Source organism: Cervus elaphus, chromosome 8 (genome assembly GCF_910594005.1).
Source record: "Cervus elaphus chromosome 8, mCerEla1.1, whole genome shotgun sequence".
NCBI lineage: Eukaryota > Metazoa > Chordata > Mammalia > Artiodactyla > Cervidae > Cervus > Cervus elaphus.
In genome coordinates, this window is record NC_057822.1 from 47,829,128 (window position 1) to 47,852,948 (window position 23,821).

General features: G+C 40.7%; 2 protein-coding genes across 4 annotated transcripts; one reads left to right on the plus strand and one right to left on the minus strand.

The window, feature by feature from the left end:
• Nucleotides 1-11,361: 11,361 nt before the first annotated feature.
• HSPE1 (heat shock protein family E (Hsp10) member 1) lies at nt 11,362-13,640 on the minus strand. Its single transcript, XM_043910495.1, has 4 exons — nt 13,357-13,640; nt 12,635-12,799; nt 11,620-11,709; nt 11,362-11,540 (listed from the first exon to the last, which is right to left on the minus strand). Exons 1-4 carry the CDS (start codon nt 13,627-13,629, stop codon nt 11,490-11,492), a joined length of 579 nt encoding a protein of 192 aa, XP_043766430.1. The 5' UTR covers nt 13,630-13,640; the 3' UTR covers nt 11,362-11,489.
• On the plus strand, nt 13,524-23,339 carry HSPD1 (heat shock protein family D (Hsp60) member 1). Of its 3 annotated transcripts, none has more exons than XM_043910491.1 (12): nt 13,524-13,631; nt 15,025-15,200; nt 16,145-16,397; nt 17,693-17,775; nt 18,571-18,666; nt 19,065-19,158; nt 19,357-19,525; nt 21,024-21,123; nt 21,641-21,886; nt 21,980-22,154; nt 22,441-22,619; nt 22,712-23,339. In XM_043910491.1, exons 2-12 carry the CDS (start codon nt 15,027-15,029, stop codon nt 22,862-22,864), a joined length of 1,722 nt encoding a protein of 573 aa, XP_043766426.1. In that variant the 5' UTR covers nt 13,524-13,631; nt 15,025-15,026; the 3' UTR covers nt 22,865-23,339. The 3 variants fall into 3 exon arrangements, with proteins under 3 accessions (XP_043766426.1, XP_043766427.1, XP_043766425.1); XM_043910492.1 differs by lacking the exon at nt 13,524-13,631 and adding an exon at nt 13,671-13,794; XM_043910490.1 differs by lacking the exon at nt 13,524-13,631 and adding an exon at nt 13,868-14,011.
• Nucleotides 23,340-23,821: the final 482 nt, after the last annotated feature.

Below are 23,821 nucleotides of genomic sequence, written 5' to 3' on the forward strand. Positions count from 1 at the left end.
GAGTAGCGAAGGGGATTCCGCCGGCCAGCGCAGACAGCCACCGTCCCCAAGTGGGAATGTGCAAATTCGGCGTAACGCGTCGCGCATCTCCTTGGGCTTATGTTAGTTAACTGTAAGGACGGAGCTTGCACAATGGCGACCGTTTCAGTTGTCGGTTGTGCAAGCCAATACCTAGAGAAGCATAAGTCTGTCCCGAAATGTGCCTAGACGTGCAAAGTGAAAAACAGGTCAGCAGTCTTGGAAAATTACACAGACCCTGCATGAAATCGACCAATTTCAAGTCAGACTTAGGTTTAGAGTGTAAAACGGTATTGCCGCCATCCGCTAACTTTAAAGCCAAGGATCTTTCAATGACAAGTTTGTGTAGATAAGAGACCCAGATGCCAATTATCTGGGGTAGAGGGGACATCGGGTATTGTGTGTTAAGCAGACAAAATTAGCTTGTATTTTTTGCAAGTCAGAAGCAGGAGGAGAACGTGAATGCCCCTTCATTGACGGGGGGTGTTGTACATCCCAGGATTTCAGTTTTCCTTTGTTGCAAGTTCTAAGTTTTCTCTTAAATCATGGAATCACAGACGTATTGGTAAACTTTTTTTTTTTGGTTCCTGCTTGGAAATCTTAAAATGTTTGATCTGGGGTGAGGGAGGCCTTAGGTTATCAAATGGGAAGACAGTTAAATGAGTAAACAGTGCATATAGTAGGGTAATTTCCAAGAGAGAAAAGCATCAGGTATCCCATCAAGTACACGTAAAGGTGTATTAAGAATGCTGAGACATGTAACAGAGGCTCCAAAGATGGAAGCCAGGAGTGGATGAGAGGGTGGTTAAAATGAGCGCAAAGCTGAATAACTGTCCTGACTTGGAATTTCGTTCAGAAGCATTTAATATGGGAAGTCTGTTTGCCTTTAAATAAAGATTTCTTCTTTCTGGAAGACGTAGAGACTGGTAACTTTTCAAGAGAAAGGATAATTCCATCACTAACTTACAAGTGCAAAAAATTTATTCATCCAACAAGTGTTTATTACGCCCCACTGTGTGTTTGGCACGGAGGTCAAAGTGTAAAAAGGCCCCATCCTTAACGATAAGTTGATTAGAGTCTAGCAACGGAGACAGCCGTGCAAATCACCAGTTCTCTTAATAAATGCAGTGAGAATCTAAGACAAGCAGCCCCTAAATGTTGCCACCCTAAGAGAGACATGGGTGGATCTGTAGAGAGCAGATTCTTAGGTCTGTGGACAACCTAACCTTCCTTACTCCAAGGATTCGGTTATAATTTCCCGGATTGTGTGGTAGTCCCTGAGCTGTAAATATCAGTTATTTATAGTTGAAGGGGCTCATCTTAATGTTCTCTTAAGTCCAGAGTTAGTAATACTTAAATACTGTTTCAATCCATCTGAAAAGAACAAAAGAAAAAGGGGGTAAGTAGGTGTTAAATTCAGGAACAAAATACATAATCATCTCTTTGAAAAGTCTAATTATGTTACATTGTGATGTCAATTCTGGCCTTGTTTACAGGAAGAACCTTGGTCTTTATGGTTGAAATGTTTCTAGCTCTTAACCTTCACATTTTAATCTGACATTTAATCTGTCAGTCTGCAGATTGGAAGCCTGCAGCCCTCCAAACAACAATAATTCTATAACCACAATTAATTTAGGGAGTGGGGGGAAGAAGAAAAGAGCATGATCAGTAATAACAGTAACATGTAAAAATAGGTTACTTGAATATTTTGGTTAAAGAAGTAGCTTTTTTTTTAAAGGTAAGATAGACAAATGAAAAGAACTCTGGACTGAGATTCAAGAAATCTAAATTCTCTTCCTTGTTGACTGTAAGACTTTGAACAGTTTGTCAAATAAAAGGGTGTGTGTGGGGGGGGGGGGGGGAATGAAACCTTCTGCCTCATAAGAGTATGATCTTTTGGAGGCTTCCCTGGTGGTCCAGTGGTTAAGAATCCACCTTGCAATGCAGGGAACGTGGGTTTGATCCATGGTCTCCGAAGATCTCACATGCCATGGAGCAACCAAGCCCGTGGAACACAAATACTGAGCCTGTGCTCTAGATCACACGAGCCGAAACTGCTGAAGCTCAGGCTCCCTAGAGCCTGTACTTTGCAACAGGAGAAGCCACTGCAGTGAGAAGCTCGTGACTAGAAGCTCTCCGCAACTAGAGAAAGCTCGTCTGCGGCAATGAAGACCCAGTGCAGCAAAAATTAATTAAAGACTCTCAAAAGTTTTAGAAGAAAATACTCCATAAGTCCAACAAATCATAAGTAATTTCAAAACCATCTATCCAATATGAAATCCGCCTAGGGGAGTTTTAAAATCCAAGTAAAATAGTGAATGCCCATTGTGTTTAGGCACTGAGCAACAGCTGAGAACCATGAATAAGATGTATAAGCTCCTTTCTTCAGAAAGTTTAAAAATGAATAGGAAAGGAGGATATGTAAATTACTATACTACAGACAAAATGTCTTTGGTTGATGGTTGCCTATTTGTTATCCACACTCCTTGACATAAGCTCTTTGCAAAGAGACTTTCCTCTTGCTTGGTATCCATCTCTCCCAGTTTGAGCAGGGAAAGGTAAACCCATTTTTAGCTAAGGGATAAATCCTTATTGGCCTAAGCCAATGGGTAAAGGGTGAGCATTTGACTCCATTTTAGCCTAAGGAGATATGAAAAGATACCTGATGGAGCACTTTGGGGAAAGGTTTTCTTGCTCTTGAGGAGACAGTAAAAGAGATGGTCCCTTTTTTGTGCCACTGAACCTTGTCAAGTCTGGGGCTGCATCAACTGTCTTGACCTGAAGGAAGCCAGCCTAAGAGCAGAGCTGATGCACTCACGGGTGCATGAAGTACTTGAAATGTGCCATGAAGTAGCATTTATTGAGGGGATTTCATGGAGGCAGTTTCCTTCCAGGCGAAGCAAAACTGAAGCAGCAGTGAAGTATGGAGATGTATGTTCACAGCTGAACAAAAAGTAGTTGTGTGTGTAGTTTTGTACATTTTTAACATATTATCTGAAAATTAATTTCTCTTTATAAAAGTTGTTATAGACAAAACTTTTTGAATTTATAAAGTTCAAACAAGACAATTTTGACTACAAATGAGTGAGATACTCAGCTCCCACAGCACTTCATTTTTACCTCTAGAATATTTGACCAATTAGTGACTGTGGTAGCCAGTTGCCAAGCTGTCCCCCAGTGACTATCATCTCCTCAGTGTGAGAGAGAACCGAATGAGGTACACCTCTGGTTCTCTCACACACTGAATAGGGCGGGCCTGTTTAGTCAAAACAGGACACTGAAAACGATGTTGTGTGACTCCTGATGTTAGGCCGTAAGAGACACCGTGGCTTGGGCCTTGCTCTCTCAGCTCACCTCCCTCAGGTAAGCTAAGACACTGCCATGTGTGAGGGTCCGCAAGTTGCCCACAAGGGATCCCCTGAAGCTCCCGCCAAAACTAAGCATCAACTTCCCAGCAAGAGTAATCATCTTGGAAGTATAACTTGCAGATCCCAGTCAAACCTTTGGCTGACAGTAGCCTCATAAAATTTGGGATAAGCAGATCCCAAATTTCTGATGTCCAGATACTGTGTGAGATATTGTTGTTTTAAGCCAGTAAGTTTGGGATTATTTGTTAAGCAGCAATAGATAACTAATACAATAGTTCCAGAATCTTCAGGAAGGGAAGATATGATCAGAAGAGATAAGTCACAACAGATAATTATTTCCTTTTTTCAATAGGGCACCTAATGTCTTTCATGAAGTTAGGGGCATTTTCTACCTTTATTTTCTAGATGACATCAGTCTCTAAAATTATGCTATTAGTTTAGTTGTTTACTTCTGCCCATTTTATTCACAAGAAACTCTGGAAGATTCTTAAAGAGATGGAAATACCAGACCACCTGACCTGCCTCTTGAGAAATCTCTATGCAGATCAGGAAGAAACAGAACTGGACATGGAACAACAGACTGGTTCCAAATAGGAAAAGAAGTACATCAAGGCTGTATATTGTCACCCTGCTTATTTAATTTCTTTGCAGATTACATCATGAGAAACGCTGGGCTGGATGAAGCACAAGCTGGAATCAAGATTGCAGGGAGAAATATGAATAACCTCAGATATGCAGTTGACACCACGCTTATGGCAGAAAGTGAAGAAGAACTAAAGAGCCTCTTGATGAAAGTGAAAGAGGAGAGTGAAAAGTTGGCTTAAAGCTCAACATTCAGAAGACTAAAAAAAAAAAAAAACCATTCAGAAAACTACCATCATGGCATCCGGTCCCATCACTTCAAGGCAATTAGATGGGGAAACAGTAGAAACAGTGACAGCCTTTATTTTGGGGGACTCCAAAATCACTGCAGATGGTGACTACAGCCATGAAATTAAAAGATGCTAGCTCCTTGGAAGAAAAGCTATGACCAACCTAGGCAGCATATTAAAAAGCAGAGACATTACTTTGCCAACAAAGGTCCTTCAAAGCTTTGTCTAGTCAAAGCTATGGTTTTTCCAGTAGTGATGTATGGATGTGAGAGTTGGACTATAAAGAAAGCTGAGCGCAGAAGAATTGACGCTTTCGAACTATGGTGTTAGAGAACACTCTTGAGAGTCCCTTGGACTGCAAGGAGATCCAACCAGTCCATCCTAAAGGAAATCAGTCCTGAATATTCATTAGAAGGATTGAGGCCGAAGCTGAAACTCCAATACTTTTGCCACTTGATGTGAAGAAGTGACTCATTTGAAAAGACCCTGATGCTGGGAAAGGTTGAAGGCAGGAGAAGGGGACAACAGAGAATGAGATGATTGGATGGCATCACTGACTCAATGGACATGAGTTTGAGTAAGCTCCGAGAGCTGGGGATGGACAGGGAAGCCTGGCGTGCTGCAGTCCATGGGGTGGCAAAGAGTCGGACATGACTGAGTGACTGAACTGAACTGATTTTATTCATCCCTGTATCTCTAGTGCCTAAGACAGTGCCTGACACATGTTCAAAAAAATGAATGGGGAGTTCCCTAGTGGTCCAGTGGCTTAGACTGCAGTCTCAATGCCGGGGGCCTGGGTTTGATCCCTGGTCAGGGAACTAGATCCCACATGACACAACTAAGACTTTGCACTTGCAACTAAGACCCAGTACAGCCAAATAAATTTCAAATTAAAAAAAAATTAAATTAATGACTTAAAAATACTATAATAAATTGGTCTTTTGAAATAAGTCAGATAAGTAAGTACCCACTGATTTTTTTCTAAGTCAAACCTCTAGGCAAAATGAGACTGAAAAGTGGTTTTTAAGAGTTTGGCTAAATTTTAATGTCTTAAAGAACCAGGCTTAACTTGTAAGAAGAAAGAGGGTTTGGATCCATTCCTTATCTCTTATAACAGGAAAATCTCCAGATAAGATTGAAAAAATACAAAAACCAAAAACCATAAAAATACTTAAAGAAACTATGGAAGAACCTTCTACTGGAGACTTTTCAGAGTTTGAAATAATAACTAGAAGCTATAATGGAAAAATTTATTTATTCAGCTATACCAAAGTGACTTCCTGCAAATTCAAAGCATAAAAAAAAAAATCAAATTATTAACTGGAGGAAAAAACTTATCACAAAGAACCAATTTTCCTGAATGATAAGGATATCAAATCATAAAAAGCCAGTTACCCAGTAGGAAAGTGAGCAGCAGATATTAACAGTCAATAGGAATAGTCAGTTAACAGGAAGAAAATAGAGATGGCTCTTAAACACATGAGGTCCTCGCCCTTATCCATAAAGATAAATTAAAATGATTTGTTTGGAAAAATAAAAACTTCATAACATCCTATATTATTGAGAGTGGGAGGAAATCAGCAATCTCATACATTGCTGGTAAGATTATTAATCAGTAGAACTTCTCTGAAGGGCAACTTGAAGATGTTTGTGTGTAAGTGTGCATATATGATTAAGGTTCACATAACTGTTGACATGGGCTTCCCAGGCCGCTCAATAGTAAAGAATCTGCCTGCCAATGCAGAATAACAGGTTCAAGAACTGCATCAGGAAGATCCCCTGGAGAAGTGAATGACAACCCACTCCAGTATTCTTGCCTAGAAAATCCCATGAACAGAGGAGACTGGCAGGCTGTGTAGTTCATGGGGTTGCAAAAGAGTCAGATACAACTTAGCAACTAAGTAACAATGACCCTTTGACATAGCAATTTCATGCCCAGCAGTTTATCTTAAAGATATAAAATCTATGGAAAATTTTATTTATTTCAGAAGCATTTCTAGTAGCATAAGTTTAGAATTTAAATATCAGTCAATAGGAAATGCTTAAATTTTGGTTCATCCATATAATGAACCATCATACAGCTATAAGGAGAATGAAACTTTTATATGTACCTTATAGATTAATTCCAAAGAAAATTGTTAATACAAAAAAAATAAAAAGCAAGGTGCCAATTGGTGTGTACAGAATATTTTACTTTTGAAAAGTATATATATATTCATATGCACAAGATACATATGTATATACACACAAATACATATGTATACATAAAACACCCCTGAAAGAAAGAATATAAACTGTAACACAGTGCCTCCAGGGATGGAACCAGGTGGCTAGGGCACAGGGGTGGGAAGGACTCTTTTCAGTGTACATCCTTTTGAATTTTTACCTACATACACATCGCATGCGTACATGGTCAGTCACTTCAGTCGTGTCTGACTCTTGTGAACCCTGGGCTGTAACCCTCCAGGCTCCTCTGTCCATGAGATTATCTGAGCAAGAATACTGGAGTGGGTTGCCATTTTCTTCTCCAGGGGATCTCTCCCACCTAGGGATCGAACCCACATCTCTTGCATTGGCAAGCAGATTCTTTACCACTGAGACACCTGGGAAGCCCACAAACACAATATCTAGTTTTAAATATTAATACAATTAAAGTTTAAGGAAAAAAAAAATCAGGCTTGACTCAAAATGTTAAGGAACATCTAGTGCCCCCCCCCTTTTTTTTTAAAGTTAATTCTTAAACCCAGACAGGTTGAGATGATTTGTCAAATATCACATAACTACTATTTTCTGGGCTCCAAAATCACTGCAGATGGTGACTGCAGCCATGAAATTAAAAGACGCTTACTCCTTGGAAGGAAAGTTATGACCAACCTAGACAGCACATTAAAAAGCAGAGACATTACTTTGTCAACAAAGGTCCATCTGGTCAAGGCTATGGTTTTTCCAGCGGTCATGTATGGATGTGACATGAACTGTGAACTGAACTGTGGTGTTGGAGAAGTCTCTTGAGAGTCCCTTGGACTGCAAGGGACTGCAGTCCATCCTAAAGATCAGTCCTGGGTGTTCATTGGAAGGAATGATGCTGAAGCTGAAACTCCAATCCTTTGGCCACCTGATGCGAAGAGCTGACTCATTTGAAAAGACCCTGATGCTGGGAAAGATTGAGGGCAGGAGAAGGGGACAACAGAGGATGAGATGGTTGGATGGCATCACTGACTCTGTCATCCATGTCTCCATGTCATCGATGGACATGGGTTTGGGTAAACTCTGGGAGTTGGTGATGGACAGGGAGGCCTGGCATGCTGCCAGGTTCATGGGGTCGCAAAGAGTTGGACACGACTGAGTGACTGAACTGACTGACTATGTAAGCAACACAGGATCCAGCGCCTAGGTTTGATTGAGCTCTCTCATACACTGTTTTAAGGGTTTAAAAAAAAAAAAAGACATTTAAATAGACTTCACGTAAATAAAAAGTTCTAAAGTCCATTTTGGTGTGGGTGCAGAGAAAAGGGCAATTAACTTGCTGGAAGACGCCTGACCTGGTATCATGCTGGAGAGCAATCTGGCAGCCCTTACCCAGAAGCTTAAAAATGCTCCCAGCCAGGTAGGTGCACTATTGGGAATACAGGGAGGAACTGCCCTATCAGGGACCAGACAAATACATAAGTTTCTATTGAAAACACTGTGATGGGATAGAGAGATCAATGGATCAGACTGTAAAATCCAGGAATACGTTTATTTAAAAATTTAATGTATGATAAAGGTGACATCTCAAATTTGGGGGCAGAGGAGTGGTGCTGGGGAAGAGTGGGTAATCCAATAAAGTTAACCATTGGTTAAAAAAAAGTCAGACACATATACTGTACACTAAACGGATCAATGACTTATATTTCAAAAAAAAAATGTACTAGAAGAATGAGATTTAATTAGAAACAAAAACTGCACATCAAATTAGGAAACAAATGTGATAAATTCACACCCCTAAAACCTTATGATCCATGTTGGTGGTAAACCAGAATGGTGTGCCCAACTGTGGCAGTTTGGAGGATCCTCAAAAAGTTAAAAATAGAACTACCATAGTTCTATTCAGAAACCCCACTTCTGAGTATTTTTCTAAAAGAACTGAAATCAGGATCTCAAAGAGATATATTGGCACTCTCATCTGAATTGTAACAGTGTTTACAATAGCCAAGCTGTGGAAGCCTCAATGTCCATCTATTGTATGAATGGAGAAAACGTGGTGTTGCATACAATGGAATTATTATTCAGCTTTAAATATCTGACAACATGGAAAGAACCTTGAGGACAATAAGCTAAGTTAAATAAGCCAATCATAGGACAAAATACTGTATTCCACACACATGAAGTATCTAAAATAGCTGTAGAAGCAGAGAATAGAACAGTGGTTGCCAGGGACTAGGGGGAGGGGAAAATGGGGAGTTTTTAATCAATGGGCATAAAAGTTTCATTTATTCAATATTATAATGTACACTTAAAAATCTGTTAAGAAGGTGTACTTCATACTAAGTGTTCTCACTACAATAAAAAAATGAAAAAATACGTTATTTTATAATGTCAATTTTAAAAAATAAGAACTTTCTGTAAAGCAGTTTCTGGAGCAATAGAGGAAAAAAAATCATAATCTTGATAATGGTAACAACTTCCACAGCAGAATAGCACTGTAGTAATTTTATTCTCAATTTTTCAAAAAATTTTTTGTGTCGAATAGTGAAATGCAGACTTTGAAGTCAGACAAGGCTGAGTTCAGTTCCAAACTATGACTTAAAATTTGTTACATTGAGCAAGTTCCTCTACCTATCTGCATCCTTCACCTGTGAGGCAAAGAACGTCAAACAGTATTGCTATGATTACACAGATAAGTAGGATTTTATGTTAAGTCACTAGAATAGTGTCTGGCAAGAGCTCAAAAATGCTAAGGCCATCACTAAAATTCCAGTCAGAATTTTACCTATTTTACCTTTCTCCTTACTATTTTCCTGTTGAACAAGAAGTAAATGACAACGTACCTCTCTAAAACACATGGGTCCACATCCCCAATACCCAGATTTTTGGCCCAAATTTCTCATGCCAAAATTCTTTTCCCTCTTAACTTTTAATATAATCTCACAATCTATAAAGTGATTCTTAGCAATTCTGCTAGACAAGGACAACTTCTCTGGCACAAAAAGAACCCTCCCATCCTTCTGATTTAGGTTATGGACAGAGTCCTGAAATTCTAAGATAGCAAGTAATTCAGGGAATGATAAGTTTTGCAAACTCATCTTAGATCTCAAAACGTACTTATTTCCTTGGGTCCTGGGAAAACAATCACGAATGGGAAAGTCATAGACCTTGGACTGGATTCCTATTACAGTTTACCAACCACATGGCCTTGAGTAAGTTTCTTCATTTCCTCTGTGAGTTCTCTCATTGCTAAAACAAATCTGTGCTTATGGGTTACAACATGCAGTGCACATTAGCTGTGCCTGGCACACAGTAGGAAACTGATGGCCCAGTTGGGTTCTGTAAAAATAACACATTCCTTTTTTTAACCTAAATATGACAAAAAGCCTTATACAGCAAAATGTCACTAACATATAATGTAAATACACATACTATCTTATTGATGGGGATATTATCAAAAGTTGAGATTATTCCGTTATCACTTACAATTTAATCTAGACTTTGATTCCACAAGACAGATATGGAATACAACTTTTAAAAGACATTATCATAGGCTAGCTTATAAGCAACCAAAACTAGAGAATAAATTTGACTGCGAGGCAAAAATAGCTGGTAGCTGAGAGGCAGACAAGATTAGGAGTTGGTAATCAACTCCAGTGTAGGATTGTTTGGGTTCAAATCTTAATTCTCCTGGCTCCTAAATCAAGTGATTTGTCCAGTTCTCTGTTTCCTCTTTGTTAAAATCAATAAATTGTATACTAGATAACCTAATTGTCAGACACTTTTAGGTACCCCTTCCCTTTTCCACAGTTATCTGAAATGTCTATCAAGTGCTTAGAACGGGCTGACAAATAGCAGAGGCCGTAACGGTTTAGACAGCATGTAAATGTAATGTAGACTGAAAGTGAAAGTTGCTCAGTGTCCGACTCTGCAACTCCATAGCCTATACAGTCCATGGAATTCTCCAAGCCAGAATACTGGAGTGGGTAGCCTTTCCCTTCTCCAGGGGAGCTTCCCAACCCAGGGATTGGACCCAGGTCTCCTGCATTGCAGGCGGCTTCTTCACCAGCTGAGCCACAGTGTCCTGTTATTACTTAACCCCCTTTGTGCCTCACCTTCCTTATATGCAAGATGTGACTGCTAGTACTTGACTCATATGTTCTTGAAAGATTAAGCCATGTGATATATGCCAAGTACCTACAACAGTAGCTAGTACCCAGAAAATGCTCAAGTGTCAGCTAAACCGTCACTGGGTGCCTAGCCTGGAGGACACAGGTACGCAGCCAGTGAGCTATTACACCCTACCTTGGATTTCTTCCGAACTGTGTAGTAGTGAAAATGTTCAAAGGTTTTCAAAATATAACTTAAGAAATAAGACATAATACTAGATTTGCGTAAGTGAAAAACTATACTTAAATGTTTGATATATATGAAGTCAGAATGTTGCCACTTGTCTTCACCTTTAGAATGTTAGTAAAAATCCATGGCTTTGAATCAGCATCAACTATATACTTAGTAAAGTTAGCCTCAACATGAAGATTGAAAACCTCATTTTCCAGTTCTCTGCAGGTTACCTGTATATGTCCCACATAAACCACGAACCCTAAAGCAAGTGTCAGTCGCTCAGTCGTGTCTGACTCTTTGCGACCGCACGTACTGTAGTCTGTCAGGCTTCTCTGTCCATGGACTTTCCAGGCAAGAATACTGGTGTGGGTAGCCGTTCCCTTGTCCAGGGGACCGACCAACTCAGGGATTGAACCTGGGTTCCCTGCACCGTGAGCAGATTCTTTACCATCTGAGCCACCAGGCAAGCCCAAGAACCATCTTAAATCACTAAATAAAAATTAACCATTGATTTATATTTTTATTTGGAAATGTTTATACCAATACAGTGAAACTAAATTTTAAACACTGGATGTCATTAGCTTGGATATCCTTAGTTTATTATAAAAGAGGAACATGGAAATTATTTACATGATGAAAGATTTCAGAACTTCAGTGGAATGGGCAGCTTCAAGTGATGCCATTTCAATAGTGACTTATTTCAGTCAACATATTTCCCAAGAATGTCACCATCTCTAAATAAGAAATAATCCTGCAAACAGAGAAACCATTAGTTAAGAAAACTAATAGCAAATATTTAAACTATCCTTAATATTATGAAGTTTACACACCTTGTCGTCTAGAACTACTTTGGTGCCTCCATATTCTGGGAGAAGAACTTTATCTCCAACTTTCACACTAACTGGCTGAATCTCTCCACCCTTAAGAAAATAAGGATGTTTATTAGTAAAGATGTTTAGTTAATCAAACCAAATATTTATGCTTTTATTATTAATCAACTGTGCACACTGGAATCAGATGTTTAAAAAGGGCTTTGACGGTCAGGTGGTATAATTTATACAGTCATAGTTCTTCACTCAAAAATTATCACTGCAGAGTTACACTTTGAAATAAGGCACACACAGAGGCTTCAACTAAAACCTGATTTCAGTTTAAAGGGTCAAAGAATTATACTGGGAAAACTAACTTTAAGCTTTTCAATCGTTAAATATTAACATACTTGAAGTAATATGTTACTTCACAACCAAGTGAGGTAAACCAGTTTTTAAAACCATATGTACAATGGTCATGTTTAACTTCTTTCAACACGTAAAAACTTAATTTTCTGACTTTGGAACATATACTTCATTTACTTTTGCAATTCAATTTCTGTTCCTCCAAAGCAGATTTACGGAGAGGGACTGAAGTAGAGTGCCCCAAATCTTCCTATTCCGAACTCCAGGATAGCCCCTTGCTAGAACTTTATTAGAGGGACCTGGAACAATGCAATGAACATATATGACCCCAAGGCACTTATGCAATATTCCAGTTGACACTCAGTTGTAGACTAACTGGAAGGCCAGGTCTTACATGCAAGACAGAAAGTGATTAGGATTAAAAGATTAGGGCAATTTCAGTGTGTTAGAGGTCAGACTAAGAGTTCAAATTTATACCTACTGATTTTAATGCCGTGGAACTCTCCCTCCATCATATACAATAAGGGATTTTTTTTTCTACAATCATTTTTGCTGAAAGCATATTAGTTATGAACCCACTGGGGAATAATCTTTTAAATAACCAAGGATCCCTCCCCTCCCCACCCTCGTATTTCACATTAAAATGAGTTCCATTTCAGTCCGCATTTACCTTTCCTTTAGAGCCTGATCCAACAGCTACCACCGTTGCTTGCAATACTTTTCCTTGTGATTTTTCTGGAAGCATAATGCCTCCTTTGGTTACAGTTTCGGCTGCACTTCTTTCAACTAATACTCGGTCAAAGAGGGGAAGAAACTTTCTGAATGCCTGTCCTGCCTTTAGAGAGAAAAACGTTAGATTTGAAACACAATATATTCTAAACAGGCCACGTGTGGCTTTCAAAGATAACGCCAATGTTCAGATTTTCCATTCAAAGCAAACACCTCTGAACGTTCAGTTCTAAATTCCGCGTTTCATTTCCCACTCCCTATGAGTGTTAGGGGTCTGTTGTTGCTCCTCAGGTCAGCAGGCAGACGAGCTTCAAGGACAAGCTTAGTTTCTTCCAAGGTCAATCCTTCCAAGGATTTTCTGTAAATTGTCATTAAACACTGAAGTCCTCTGCCTGTGGCCACGCATTTTTCAAGACCATTACACACCCACCAGGGTCCCGCAGGAGGCGTGTGTCGGGATTCCCGCCCCCTGACCCCGCGCTGCCTCACACGCGCGTGCAGAAAGCCCTACTCGGAGGAAAGGGTCCGCGGGGTCTCGCCTCTCCAGGCGGGCGCGGGTCTCTGACCTCTACTCCTCCCGCGAGGCCCAAAGGGAATCGCCCGGGCTCGCCATGAGCCCAGGCCAACCCGGGTCCGCCGGCCTTCAGCCCACGCGGGACTCACCATGACTCCGGCTGCCGCAGTTCGCACTCTGCACTCACGCCGCAGGCAAAAGGAGAGACCTACTGTCGGACCCTCCGGACACGTGAACGCGAGAAAAAGCTGCCCACCGCGCAGGCGCGCTCGCTCCCGCCCAGCCCCTCCCCGCGAAAGGGGGCTGGCCGCACCAGTGCGCGCCCCTATTCGTTTCCTGGGCTCTGCGCAGGCCACTGACGCGCGGGCCCGGAGGCGGAAGAGAAGAGCAGCTCTTTCTAGGCTTTTCTGGGCGGCCAGCATAGGTGAAAGTACTAACCCTTTGCCCCCCCTCCCGGAAATGACGCGTTTGACCCTTGACCCACATAGAGCCAGGCTCTTTCCGGAACGTTCTGGAACGGCGCGCAGCCCGGGAACTAGCCTAAGCGGGCCAGAGAGGGCTGAACCCGCTGGCCTGGCCCGGCGCGGGTAGGGAGGGGCGGGACTGGCGCGCGGAGCGTGCAGATTGCAGGGCCCAGGCGGCCGGGAAGGGGTTGGGCACCGCCCGCAGGCGCGCTGCGGAGGGGCGGGGGGAGCGGCGGAGGGAGGGGACTCGGGCTCATTGCCGTGCGCGCCCTGCTCTCTGTCCCTCACTCGCCGCCGACGGCCTGTCTCGTCGCCCGCACGTCTTGCTGCTGCCCCGCAGGTACGCGGCCGCTCCGCGCCGCCTCACCCGTGCGTTTCGGACCCTGGAGCCGTCCTTCTCTCTGCGCCTAGCCGGTCCGCGGGCGAGAGCAGGAGCTTTCCCGGGCGCCGCAGGCCCGGGCCCGCTAAGCCAGGCCTCGTGGGTGCACGCGGGGGCCCGTCACGTGCGGCGTGGATCGCTCGCCCAGCCGGGCACAGCAGGGAGGGCTTGCCCACGAGTGTGCGCGGAGTCGGGCGAGTGTATTCACATCGATTCTCCGGTGAAAGGCGCTTGTGCTTGTGGTCGAGTGTAGGGTGCCAGGGAGGGTGGTCGCAGCGCGTGGGAACGGGTTTTGGCCCGGAGGACTGCTGGGGTACGGCATCTCCACCTTTGACCTTGCTTGGCTGTCCTGATGGAAAGACACGTGGGGCCGCTGGGAGTGGGCCCGGCCGCCGCCCCCAGCATCGTGGCCTTGCCCGCTTCTCTGATACAGTAGCCCCGAGTGGATACATGAACACACATTTTAGTAAGCAGATTTTTGCAGCGTCAGGAGTATTTTCCTTCCCTTGGTCACTTGGGTTTATAACTTGCCCCTTTTCTGTAGACTTGGTTTTCCAGGGGACATTTGCAGCTGATTTGCTCTGAAGGCCATTTTAGCGGTGAAATATTAACTCGTTTTTAGCGTAGGGGTGGACTCCGGGAGTTGGTGATGGACAGGGAGGCCTGGCGTGCGGCGGTTCATGGGGTCGCAAAGAGTCGGATACGACTGACCGACTGAACTGAATAGCTGGGGCGAAGAAGAAGAGCGTGCATATTTGCTGTAGGTCAGGCATGGGGTGACCTCTTAAAGCTTGCACTAGTAGCCGGTGTTGTGGGGGCGGTGGCGGATTCCGAGGCCCAGGTATCGTGGATGCCAGACGTCAGGGCAGCTCACTTCTAATATTTCTCGTTCTGTTGCATGGGTGTCATATTTGTGTTGTAACCCTACGGGTAGTGGTGGTGTTATCCTGATGATCTGTCTGTTTCTCCTTCAGAAATGCTTCGTTTACCCGCAGTCCTTCGCCGGATGAGGCCAGTGTCCAGGGCACTGGCTCCTCATCTCACTCGGGCTTATGCCAAAGATGTAAAATTCGGTGCAGATGCTCGAGCCTTAATGCTTCAAGGTGTAGACCTTTTAGCCGATGCTGTAGCCGTTACTATGGGGCCAAAGGTATTCTTATTTTGTTGTGATTTATAGTATTGTTAAGGAATAACACGCCAAGCTATTAAACAGTTCTTAGGTATTCATAAACTGCTTGTGCCAAATTTGTGAAACGATTTTGTACAAAGTGTGATGTAATCAAGTGGTAACTCCTAGTTTAAGATGGATTATTCAACTCAAGGTAGAATTAATCTCCCTTACCTGCTTGAGTTAAATTTTGGATCCTTTCCCAGTAGCTAGTACTATGCATAGGTGGAAGAATGTAACATCCACAGTATCTTAAGTATGAGCTTTTAAGTCTCATTTAAGGAAGAGATTGGTGAATGAGGAGTAACAAGTAAATTGAGGAGACCTCTTCATGGGTCCTACTCGGTGGAGAGATGCTTCCGTTCAGGCTGAAGACAGTACAGTTATCAACTGATCCAGCTGAATAAAGCAATGGTATTTGCATGCCTCACAAGAAGCAGCTTTGGTTCAAGCCACCAGTACTGTTTGCATCATATTTTAAGATGTAATGTTTAACAACTCAGGAAGGCTGCACTGTTTTTGTCTTGCTGTTGGTATTTTAGAAACTAAATTTTAAAACAAGTTCAAAAGTAAGTCTTCATATTATTATTATAGCAAGTACTGGACAAAACTTAAATATGAATTATGTGGAGACTCCTGGAATTTCATTATAATCTCCCAAATTAGTGTTGGTTAAGTCTCTAGAAGTTTTATCTCTTATAACATCTCACCCAAGGTTATGCACTTGGCGGTAAAGAAGTCATTTTGTCTGTAAGAACACTGATGAACTTGCCCTTGAGATTCATGCAGCACGTCTGATAAAAATGGTCAGATGTTGCATTGAGGCTTTAAAATAATTGCCTATTCTGAAAAATGCTCTTTTTATTTTAAACTAAATAGTACTTAGCATGTGAATCTGTGTCGTTTTTTTCCTTCTACAATTATAGGGAAGGACAGTGATTATTGAACAGAGTTGGGGAAGTCCCAAAGTGACAAAAGATGGTGTGACTGTTGCAAAGTCTATTGATTTAAAAGATAAATATAAAAATATTGGCGCTAAACTTGTTCAAGATGTTGCCAATAACACAAACGAAGAGGCCGGGGATGGCACCACTACCGCCACTGTACTGGCCCGCTCTATCGCCAAGGAAGGCTTCGAGAAGATTAGCAAAGGTGCTAACCCCGTGGAGATCAGGAGAGGTAGGAGTGTCTCTACTGTCTCCCCAGTGTTTTGAACTGTGTCAGGTTATCTGTTAAATTATATCAAAATTGACTTTCTTGTTTCTCCTGTTGCCTAAAAATTTTTTTAAATCTTTTTTAAAAAAATGCCTAAGTAGTGATTGAATTCCTGCCCACGGGATGGGCATTGTGCTTGGTGGCAAAGCGGGGACTGTGACCAAGATGCTTGGGCCCTGTGTCCAGTTATCCGTCCCTGTGTGGTTGTCCCCGGCTCACTTCTCCCCAACACCAAGGTTATTGTAAGCTGCAGCACATACTGTGTATTTCCAAAGCAGTAAGTGCAAGAAAACGTCACCCAGGGTATAAAAGGGTTTTTATTTTTTATAACGCAGTTTCTTCTTAACAGCACATGTTATGTTATGGGTCTGAATTTTGTTTATTATTGCTTGTTTGGGGGAGTTAGGCCACAATTTAAAGATCTCCTGTGTGTTTCTGGGGTGTATTACCATCCACATGTAGGAGATGTAAACTAGGAGGCACGTTAGAGTAAAGGGAGATACTCTGAATAATTTGTGAAAACTGACTTGTTAGGCATCCCAAAAATGGGATGAGGTATCATTTCATCTATTTCAGTGTTTGAGATCCAAATGAATGTGTCGCAATAAAAGCAGTTTGGCACATATGAATTGAGGTTATTAAGGGTTACTTCCCAAAGAAAGTCACTCTGACTACAAATCACTCTGTTATTTTTGTGAAGTAATATTTTTCAAAATAAGGAAAGAGCTAGCACTGGTCTCAGTTGAAAAGACCATGCTCTCATAAATAAATACGTATTGTGGTGATGTTGAATGTTAAAGGCGGTTGTTCATAAATTACATATTAAATGAGGAAATTTCAGCCAGTTAAAAACTTGAAGGGGCATAACCACAAGAAAGTCCTTATCCTTGACAGTTATACTTGTTGAAAATAAGGGACTGTAATCTATTTTGGTCCTTTGTGTCCTTCAGTGGAGGGGAAATGTGCTAGATGACCCTGTAAGAAATGATTGAATTGGGAAAGATTTACATAGAATGAGTTGAATGGTGAGATTCTTGAAAGTGTACACTTTTTTTTTAATGCAGTTTTTAAAAATAATTTTGGCATTGTGGTACTTCATTTATTAAAGTTTGTGTTTCAGTGGATGCCATCCAGCTGGGTGGTTAGGAAGCATCCTGGTACAGAAGCACTAAGGCGTTGAAACACTTAGCATGAATCAGAACTTTAGTTGGCATGGCGCCATGAGAGAATAAGCATTGTAATACATGTTCTTGAACCAGGTGTGATGTTGGCTGTTGATGCTGTAATTGCTGAACTTAAGAAGCAGTCTAAACCTGTGACAACCCCCGAAGAGATTGCTCAGGTATGGATTTTTAAAGTAACATGATTTTATCCTATAATTAATTCCACAACAGTGTCAGAATAACAATATTACCCAATCACCAACATTCGAAGCATTTTTCTTTCTTTCTTTTTTTTTTTTCCAAAGCAGTTTTCTTACTGCTAGAGATTTGAAAAATTCCCCTACCAGGGATTGAACCTGTGCTCTCTGCAGTGGAACATGGTGTCTTAACCCCCGGACCGCCAGGAAGTCCCCATAATTTGAGTCTTAAGGAGTTGTCATTTTGGTTCTGCATGACTGTGTAAAAACTCATATGTGTGGAAAATATTATTTGGCCATTTATCAAAGATGAATAATTTCATTTTCTAATATTGCCACATTTGCTAGGGGAAAAAAGGGCACCGGGTCATCAGCCTCTTTCTTTCTTTTTTTGCCACCCTGCCTGGCTTGTGGGATCCTAGTTCCCCAACCAGGGATGGAACCTGGGCCCCTGCAGTGAAAGGGCCAAGTCTTAACCACTGGACCACAAGGGAATTCCCTCTTTTTTGTTTTTGTTTAGAAGAGTAATTGTGTGTTTATTTCGTTTCTTTCACAAATAATGTATAAAATAATCAAATTTTTTAAAAATTGCAGTGGGACCAGTTATTCGTTAGAATTATGCTTTAAAATCCCCTCTGCCTGTCTCACCACCACCATCACCCTGCCTCTAGCATCCCACCAAGGATATGTCGATTGGGAAGTTAATGAGAAAAGGGAAGGGAGTTGATTGAGGAAGATAGCCTTACCTTTAATTTGAAAGTAGTTTGCTTATTTCAGGTTGCTACAATTTCTGCAAATGGAGACAAAGAAATTGGCAACATCATTTCTGACGCCATGAAAAAAGTTGGAAGAAAGGGTGTTATCACAGTAAAGGTACCTTTGTTTTTAATGATAGATGGAAACAGATGTCTGATGATCTGAGTTTCACAAGTACAAACATTTGATCTACATATGTTTCCAAAAGTGTGTTCTGTTTCATTCCTTCACGTGGAACACTGGCTTGCCTGTGCAGAATGATGTGCTTGTTGTGTGTGTGTGAGTTACTAACCTGTGCCTTTGGTCGTAAATTCATCCTGATGCAGATGGTACTGGCTTCTGGCTGTAAAAAATTAGTTCAGATACATATTCTTGCAAAAGTGGAGTTGGATGCCCTGGATACTTGCATACTTCTGTCTGAATTCCTTATGAGAAGTGGGGACTGCTTATTAATTGGTTTGAAACTAGTCTTTGTGTAATGAAATTCACATAACAAATTCTTTGACTTTTCATAGGATGGAAAAACACTGAATGATGAGTTAGAAATTATTGAAGGCATGAAGTTTGATAGAGGATATATTTCTCCATACTTTATTAATACATCAAAAGGTAAGAGCAAATGGGTAACTGAATATTTTTTTAAGCGTAGTTTAACATGTGACACCCTAAGGGCATTTGTCAGTGTCATACCTCAAAAGTAAATTCATGTGTTCCAAACGTGTGTGTGTATGAGAAAGAAAAGCATGAACTGCAGTCATTTTCAGCAGAACAGCCTCAAGTTGGTGAGAAATGTTCTTTGCTTTTCAGGTCAGAAATGTGAATTCCAAGATGCATATGTTCTATTGAGTGAAAAGAAGATTTCTAGTGTCCAGTCCATTGTTCCTGCTCTTGAAATTGCCAATGCTCACCGGAAGCCCTTGGTCATAATTGCTGAAGATGTGGATGGAGAAGCTCTAAGTACCCTTGTTTTGAATAGGTAATAGGCAGTGGTATCTGGTGTACATTTCTGGATGAAAGGCAATTATTTGTATTGGTGTTTGAAATCTTTATACATTCTCCTTGAACCACTTGTGTTTGTATAATACTGGTGGGTGTCGTGAACCTTTAGTCCAGTTATGATTCTGTCTTTTTTGAATAGGGTCCCTGAGTCCTTAATGTTTTGTGTACCTTTTTATAAGATAGTCTAAGTATTTAGTTGGTTTGAAGATAAATGGCTTAGTTTTTCTTTTTGTATTTTTTACAAAAAAGATTTGTGGAAAAGATATATTCACAATTACAGTTTTTCATGAGACGAGGTAAACAACTGCCATTCTAAGTGTCTAAGCAGTTGGCATTTTACATAATCTTCTAAAGGAAAAATTTTGTTAATGAATAGTCTAAAATAGAGAAATTGGTACTCCGGTTGGGGTCTATTAATTTTTTAGATCTATAATGTATTTCATTTTACTTTAAGACAAGAATGTTAATGCTGTAGACAGACTCTTAAGGGGGGGTTTTGGTGTTGTGTTTTTTTTTGATGCCTGTGGAATCTTAGTTCCCTGATCAGGGAGGGCATTTTTAAAGCACATGTTCTTCCTACTCCTACAGCTGGGGTGTATCAGAAATGAGATTCTCCAATTTTTATTATAATGGAAATGCACAAATGAAATTATCAGGTATATGTTACAGAATTGCATATTTTGACCTGACCTAAATGAGTTTACTTATCCTGTAATGTTTATAGCCTGGATATGCTTTTGGGGTTATGAAAAGCCCTAGAGATAGTGGGATGTGAAGCAGAAATAGAAAAACAACAGGCCTGAAAAGTTCTGATTGAGCCATTTTACTGGTTGCTGTAAAGTTGGATCTCCAGTTTACTTGGCATATTATCAGAGCTTAACCTTCTTATTTTTATTTGGCTCCTTAATAAAACCAGGTCTGTCTTTAAAGTTTATATATTACTTCCATTTCAATCTGGTTTCAAACGAGCATTTTAAAAATTATATATTCTAAATATTCATTACCTGATTAAAATGAAGGTAAGCTTAATGATATCAGCAGTATTTACGTTTATAAAGGAATTGGATTAAAAACAATTGCTTGCTCAAAATATAGCAGTAATACATAATGACTATAAATGGAGCTTGTAACTTTAAAATTTGTCATGTGTCAATTGCCTGAAATATATAGTATTGTAAATCAACTGTCCCTCACTAGAAAAGAAAACCTGCTCAAACTGACTTTAATAGCAACTTAATCTAATATTAAATGGTTAAGGGTAAATGCTCATTAGATGATCCCCAAATTTAACATACAGTAATTCTGATTTTCACAGTCTATAAAAGTTATCACTGTTTAATTTACATGTTTTCAAGTGGAACGTAGGGTGAGAAGGTAAGCAGAAAGTGCAGTTTCCCAAGTAACCTTAGTTACTAGAACTTGAAGTAGACTGGCATTATTATAAAACTTAAATCTTATTAATAACTTCTTAACAGGCTAAAAGTTGGTCTTCAAGTTGTGGCAGTCAAAGCTCCGGGTTTTGGTGACAATAGAAAGAACCAGCTTAAAGACATGGCTATTGCTACTGGTGGTGCGGTAAGTAAAACAGATGTGATTTTGGTTTATTGAATGGTATTTATACATCCAGGTCTGAAATTTATAGGTAGAATTCACATTTTCACAGATCTGTGTTTCTGTTAGAGTTTGGGTCAAACAGCACTAAGGTCCCTTTAATTTGCCATGAGTCTTGCCCAAGAGTGGTCTTGTTTTCAGGAATGTATTAAAATAGATAAAGGCAGGATTTACGAGTTTAGGCCTAGGGTCTAGTCTTGATTTCACCAAAACTATGTCCTTAGATGAGTTTTCTGAGTTCACTTGTTTCTCAAATTTAGTATTAATTGAGGGTTAAGTGGAAATGTAAAGAAAGACTGTGCAAGTTTTGTTTGGTCTAGCTATAGTCTTGAAATTTCAGATTTCAAGGAAACAGTATTACAAGATGCTTTTCTTATCAAAACACTTGTAGGATATGTTAATGATCTTGGTATAATGAAAAATGCCTGTAATCTGTTCTTTTTATTTTGTAGTTTGTTCATTTTAAAAAATGTTTTCATAGGTATTTGGAGAAGAAGGACTAAATCTAAATCTTGAAGATGTTCAGCCTCATGACCTAGGGAAAGTTGGGGAGGTCATTGTGACCAAAGACGATGCCATGCTCTTGAAAGGAAAAGGGGACAAGGCTCAGATTGAGAAGCGCATCCAAGAGATCATCGAGCAGTTAGACGTCACAACTAGCGAATATGAAAAGGAAAAACTGAATGAACGTCTGGCAAAACTCTCAGATGGTGTTGCTGTGTTGAAGGTAAGATTCATTGTTGTAAATAAGCTCCTTGGGTTCTGAGCCCAAGTAAACTAGGAGAAGCCATACTAACTGGAATTCTTTTTTGATTTTTAGGTTGGTGGGACAAGTGATGTGGAAGTTAATGAAAAGAAGGACAGAGTTACAGATGCCCTTAATGCCACCAGAGCTGCCGTTGAAGAAGGCATTGTTCTGGGAGGGGGCTGTGCCCTGCTTCGGTGCATTCCAGCCTTGGAGGCAATAACTCCAGCTAATGAAGATCAAAAAACAGGTAAGAAGTTGCCTTAGAAATGAGTTTACTTGCAACTTGATTTTAGTCTTTCTGTTGTTAGAGTTGTATTGTTGCTGCCCACTTGATAGAACAAGAAGTCACAAAGCAGTTTCCAGAATAACAGAAGTAGAATAACACTGTTGTCAGAGCTCTCTCAGGCAGAATCACTTGACCTATGGTGTTCTCCCAGTTGGAATTATCTATGTCATTATTCTCACAAGTAGAACTGTGCTGTAATACTTAAAAAGGAAAGAACTCAATTTGCTAAAATGTATTTTCTTTATAGGTATAGAAATAATTAAAAAAACACTAAAAATTCCTGCAATGACTATTGCTAAGAATGCAGGTGTTGAAGGATCATTGATAGTTGAGAAAATTATGCAGAGTTCTTCAGAAGTTGGTTATGATGCTATGCTTGGAGATTTTGTGAACATGGTGGAAAAAGGAATCATTGATCCAACTAAGGTAAATAGTTGGCCACTGTCTAAAAATGCTGTCTTGTTCTTTTTTTTTTTAAACTAAGGAAAAGTAACATTTTATGAAAACTTTTTCCCTAGGTTGTAAGAACTGCATTACTGGATGCTGCCGGAGTGGCCTCTCTCTTAACAACAGCAGAAGTTGTAGTCACAGAAATTCCTAAAGAAGAGAAGGATCCTGGAATGGGTGGCATGGGTGGAATGGGAGGTGGTATGGGAGGTGGCATGTTCTAATTCCTAGAATAGTGCTTTGCCATTATTAATGAACTGTGAGAGGAAGCTCAAGGCAGTGTTCCTTACCAATAATTTCAGGAGAGGTCAGTTGAAGGAGATGACTGAAGAAAAGGCTGGCTGATGTTTAAGAAAGTAACTATAACCATCAGTTACTGGTTTCAGTTGACAGTATAGAATGGTTTACTGCTGTCATTGTCCATGCCTACAGATAATTTATTTTGTATTTTTAAATAAAGACATTTGTACATTCCTGATAAATGAGCTTACGAGCCATGTACCAATGTACTGCTTTCAACTTAAATCACTGAGGCATTTTTACTACTATTCTGTTAAAATCAGGATTTTAGTGCTTGCTGTCACCAGATGAGAAGTTAAGAAGCAGCCTTTCTGTGGAGAGTAAGAACAATTGTGTACAGAGTAGAGAAATATCCAATTATGTGACAACCTTTGTGTAATAAAAATTGTTTAAAGTTAACTGTGTTAGCTTTCTGTGATCTAGAGAACATGAGGGATGAAAGCCAGTTGAAGAGGGGAGGGGTAAGGTTTGACTAAGTCTATAAAACGTTTCCTACCTGTCGTTTCGTAAGTTTCTGTTTCTCTTTGCTGCAGACTGGATTCAGTTCACTTCAGTCGCTCAGTCGTGTCCGACTCTGTGTGACCCCATGAACTGCAGCATGCCAGGCCTCCCTGTCCAACACCAACCCTGGAGTTTACCCAAACTCATGTCCATTGAGTTGGTGATGCCATCTAACCATCTCATCCTCTGTCATCCCCTTCTCCTTCTGCCCTCAATCTTTCTCAACATCAGGGTCTTTTCAAATGAGTCAGCTTTTTGCATCAGGTGGCCAAAGTACTGGAGTTTCAGCTTCAGCATCTGTCCTTCCAGTGAACATCCAGGACTGATCTCCTTTAGGATGGACTGGTTGGATCTCCTTGCAGTCCAAGGGACTCTCAAGA

Bases quoted from the DNA above. Each gene is read 5' to 3' on its own strand.
- HSPE1 (XM_043910495.1), bottom strand. From the start codon at position 13,629: ATGCTGGCCGCCCAGAAAAGCCTAGAAAGAGCTGCTCTTCTCTTCCGC. The intron at 12,800-13,356 runs GTGAGTCCCGCG...TTCTCTCTAAAG, and splicing joins CTGCGGCAGCCGGAGTCATG to GCAGGACAGGCATTCAGAAA. The intron at 11,710-12,634 runs GTAAATGCGGAC...TATTTTCTTAAG, and splicing joins GATCAGGCTCTAAAGGAAAG to GGTGGAGAGATTCAGCCAGT.
- HSPD1 (XM_043910491.1), top strand. From the start codon at position 15,027: ATGCTTCGTTTACCCGCAGTCCTTCGCCGGATGAGGCCAGTGTCCAGG. The intron at 19,159-19,356 runs GTAAGAGCAAAT...TTTGCTTTTCAG, and splicing joins CTTTATTAATACATCAAAAG to GTCAGAAATGTGAATTCCAA. The intron at 19,526-21,023 runs GTAATAGGCAGT...ACTTCTTAACAG, and splicing joins AGTACCCTTGTTTTGAATAG to GCTAAAAGTTGGTCTTCAAG.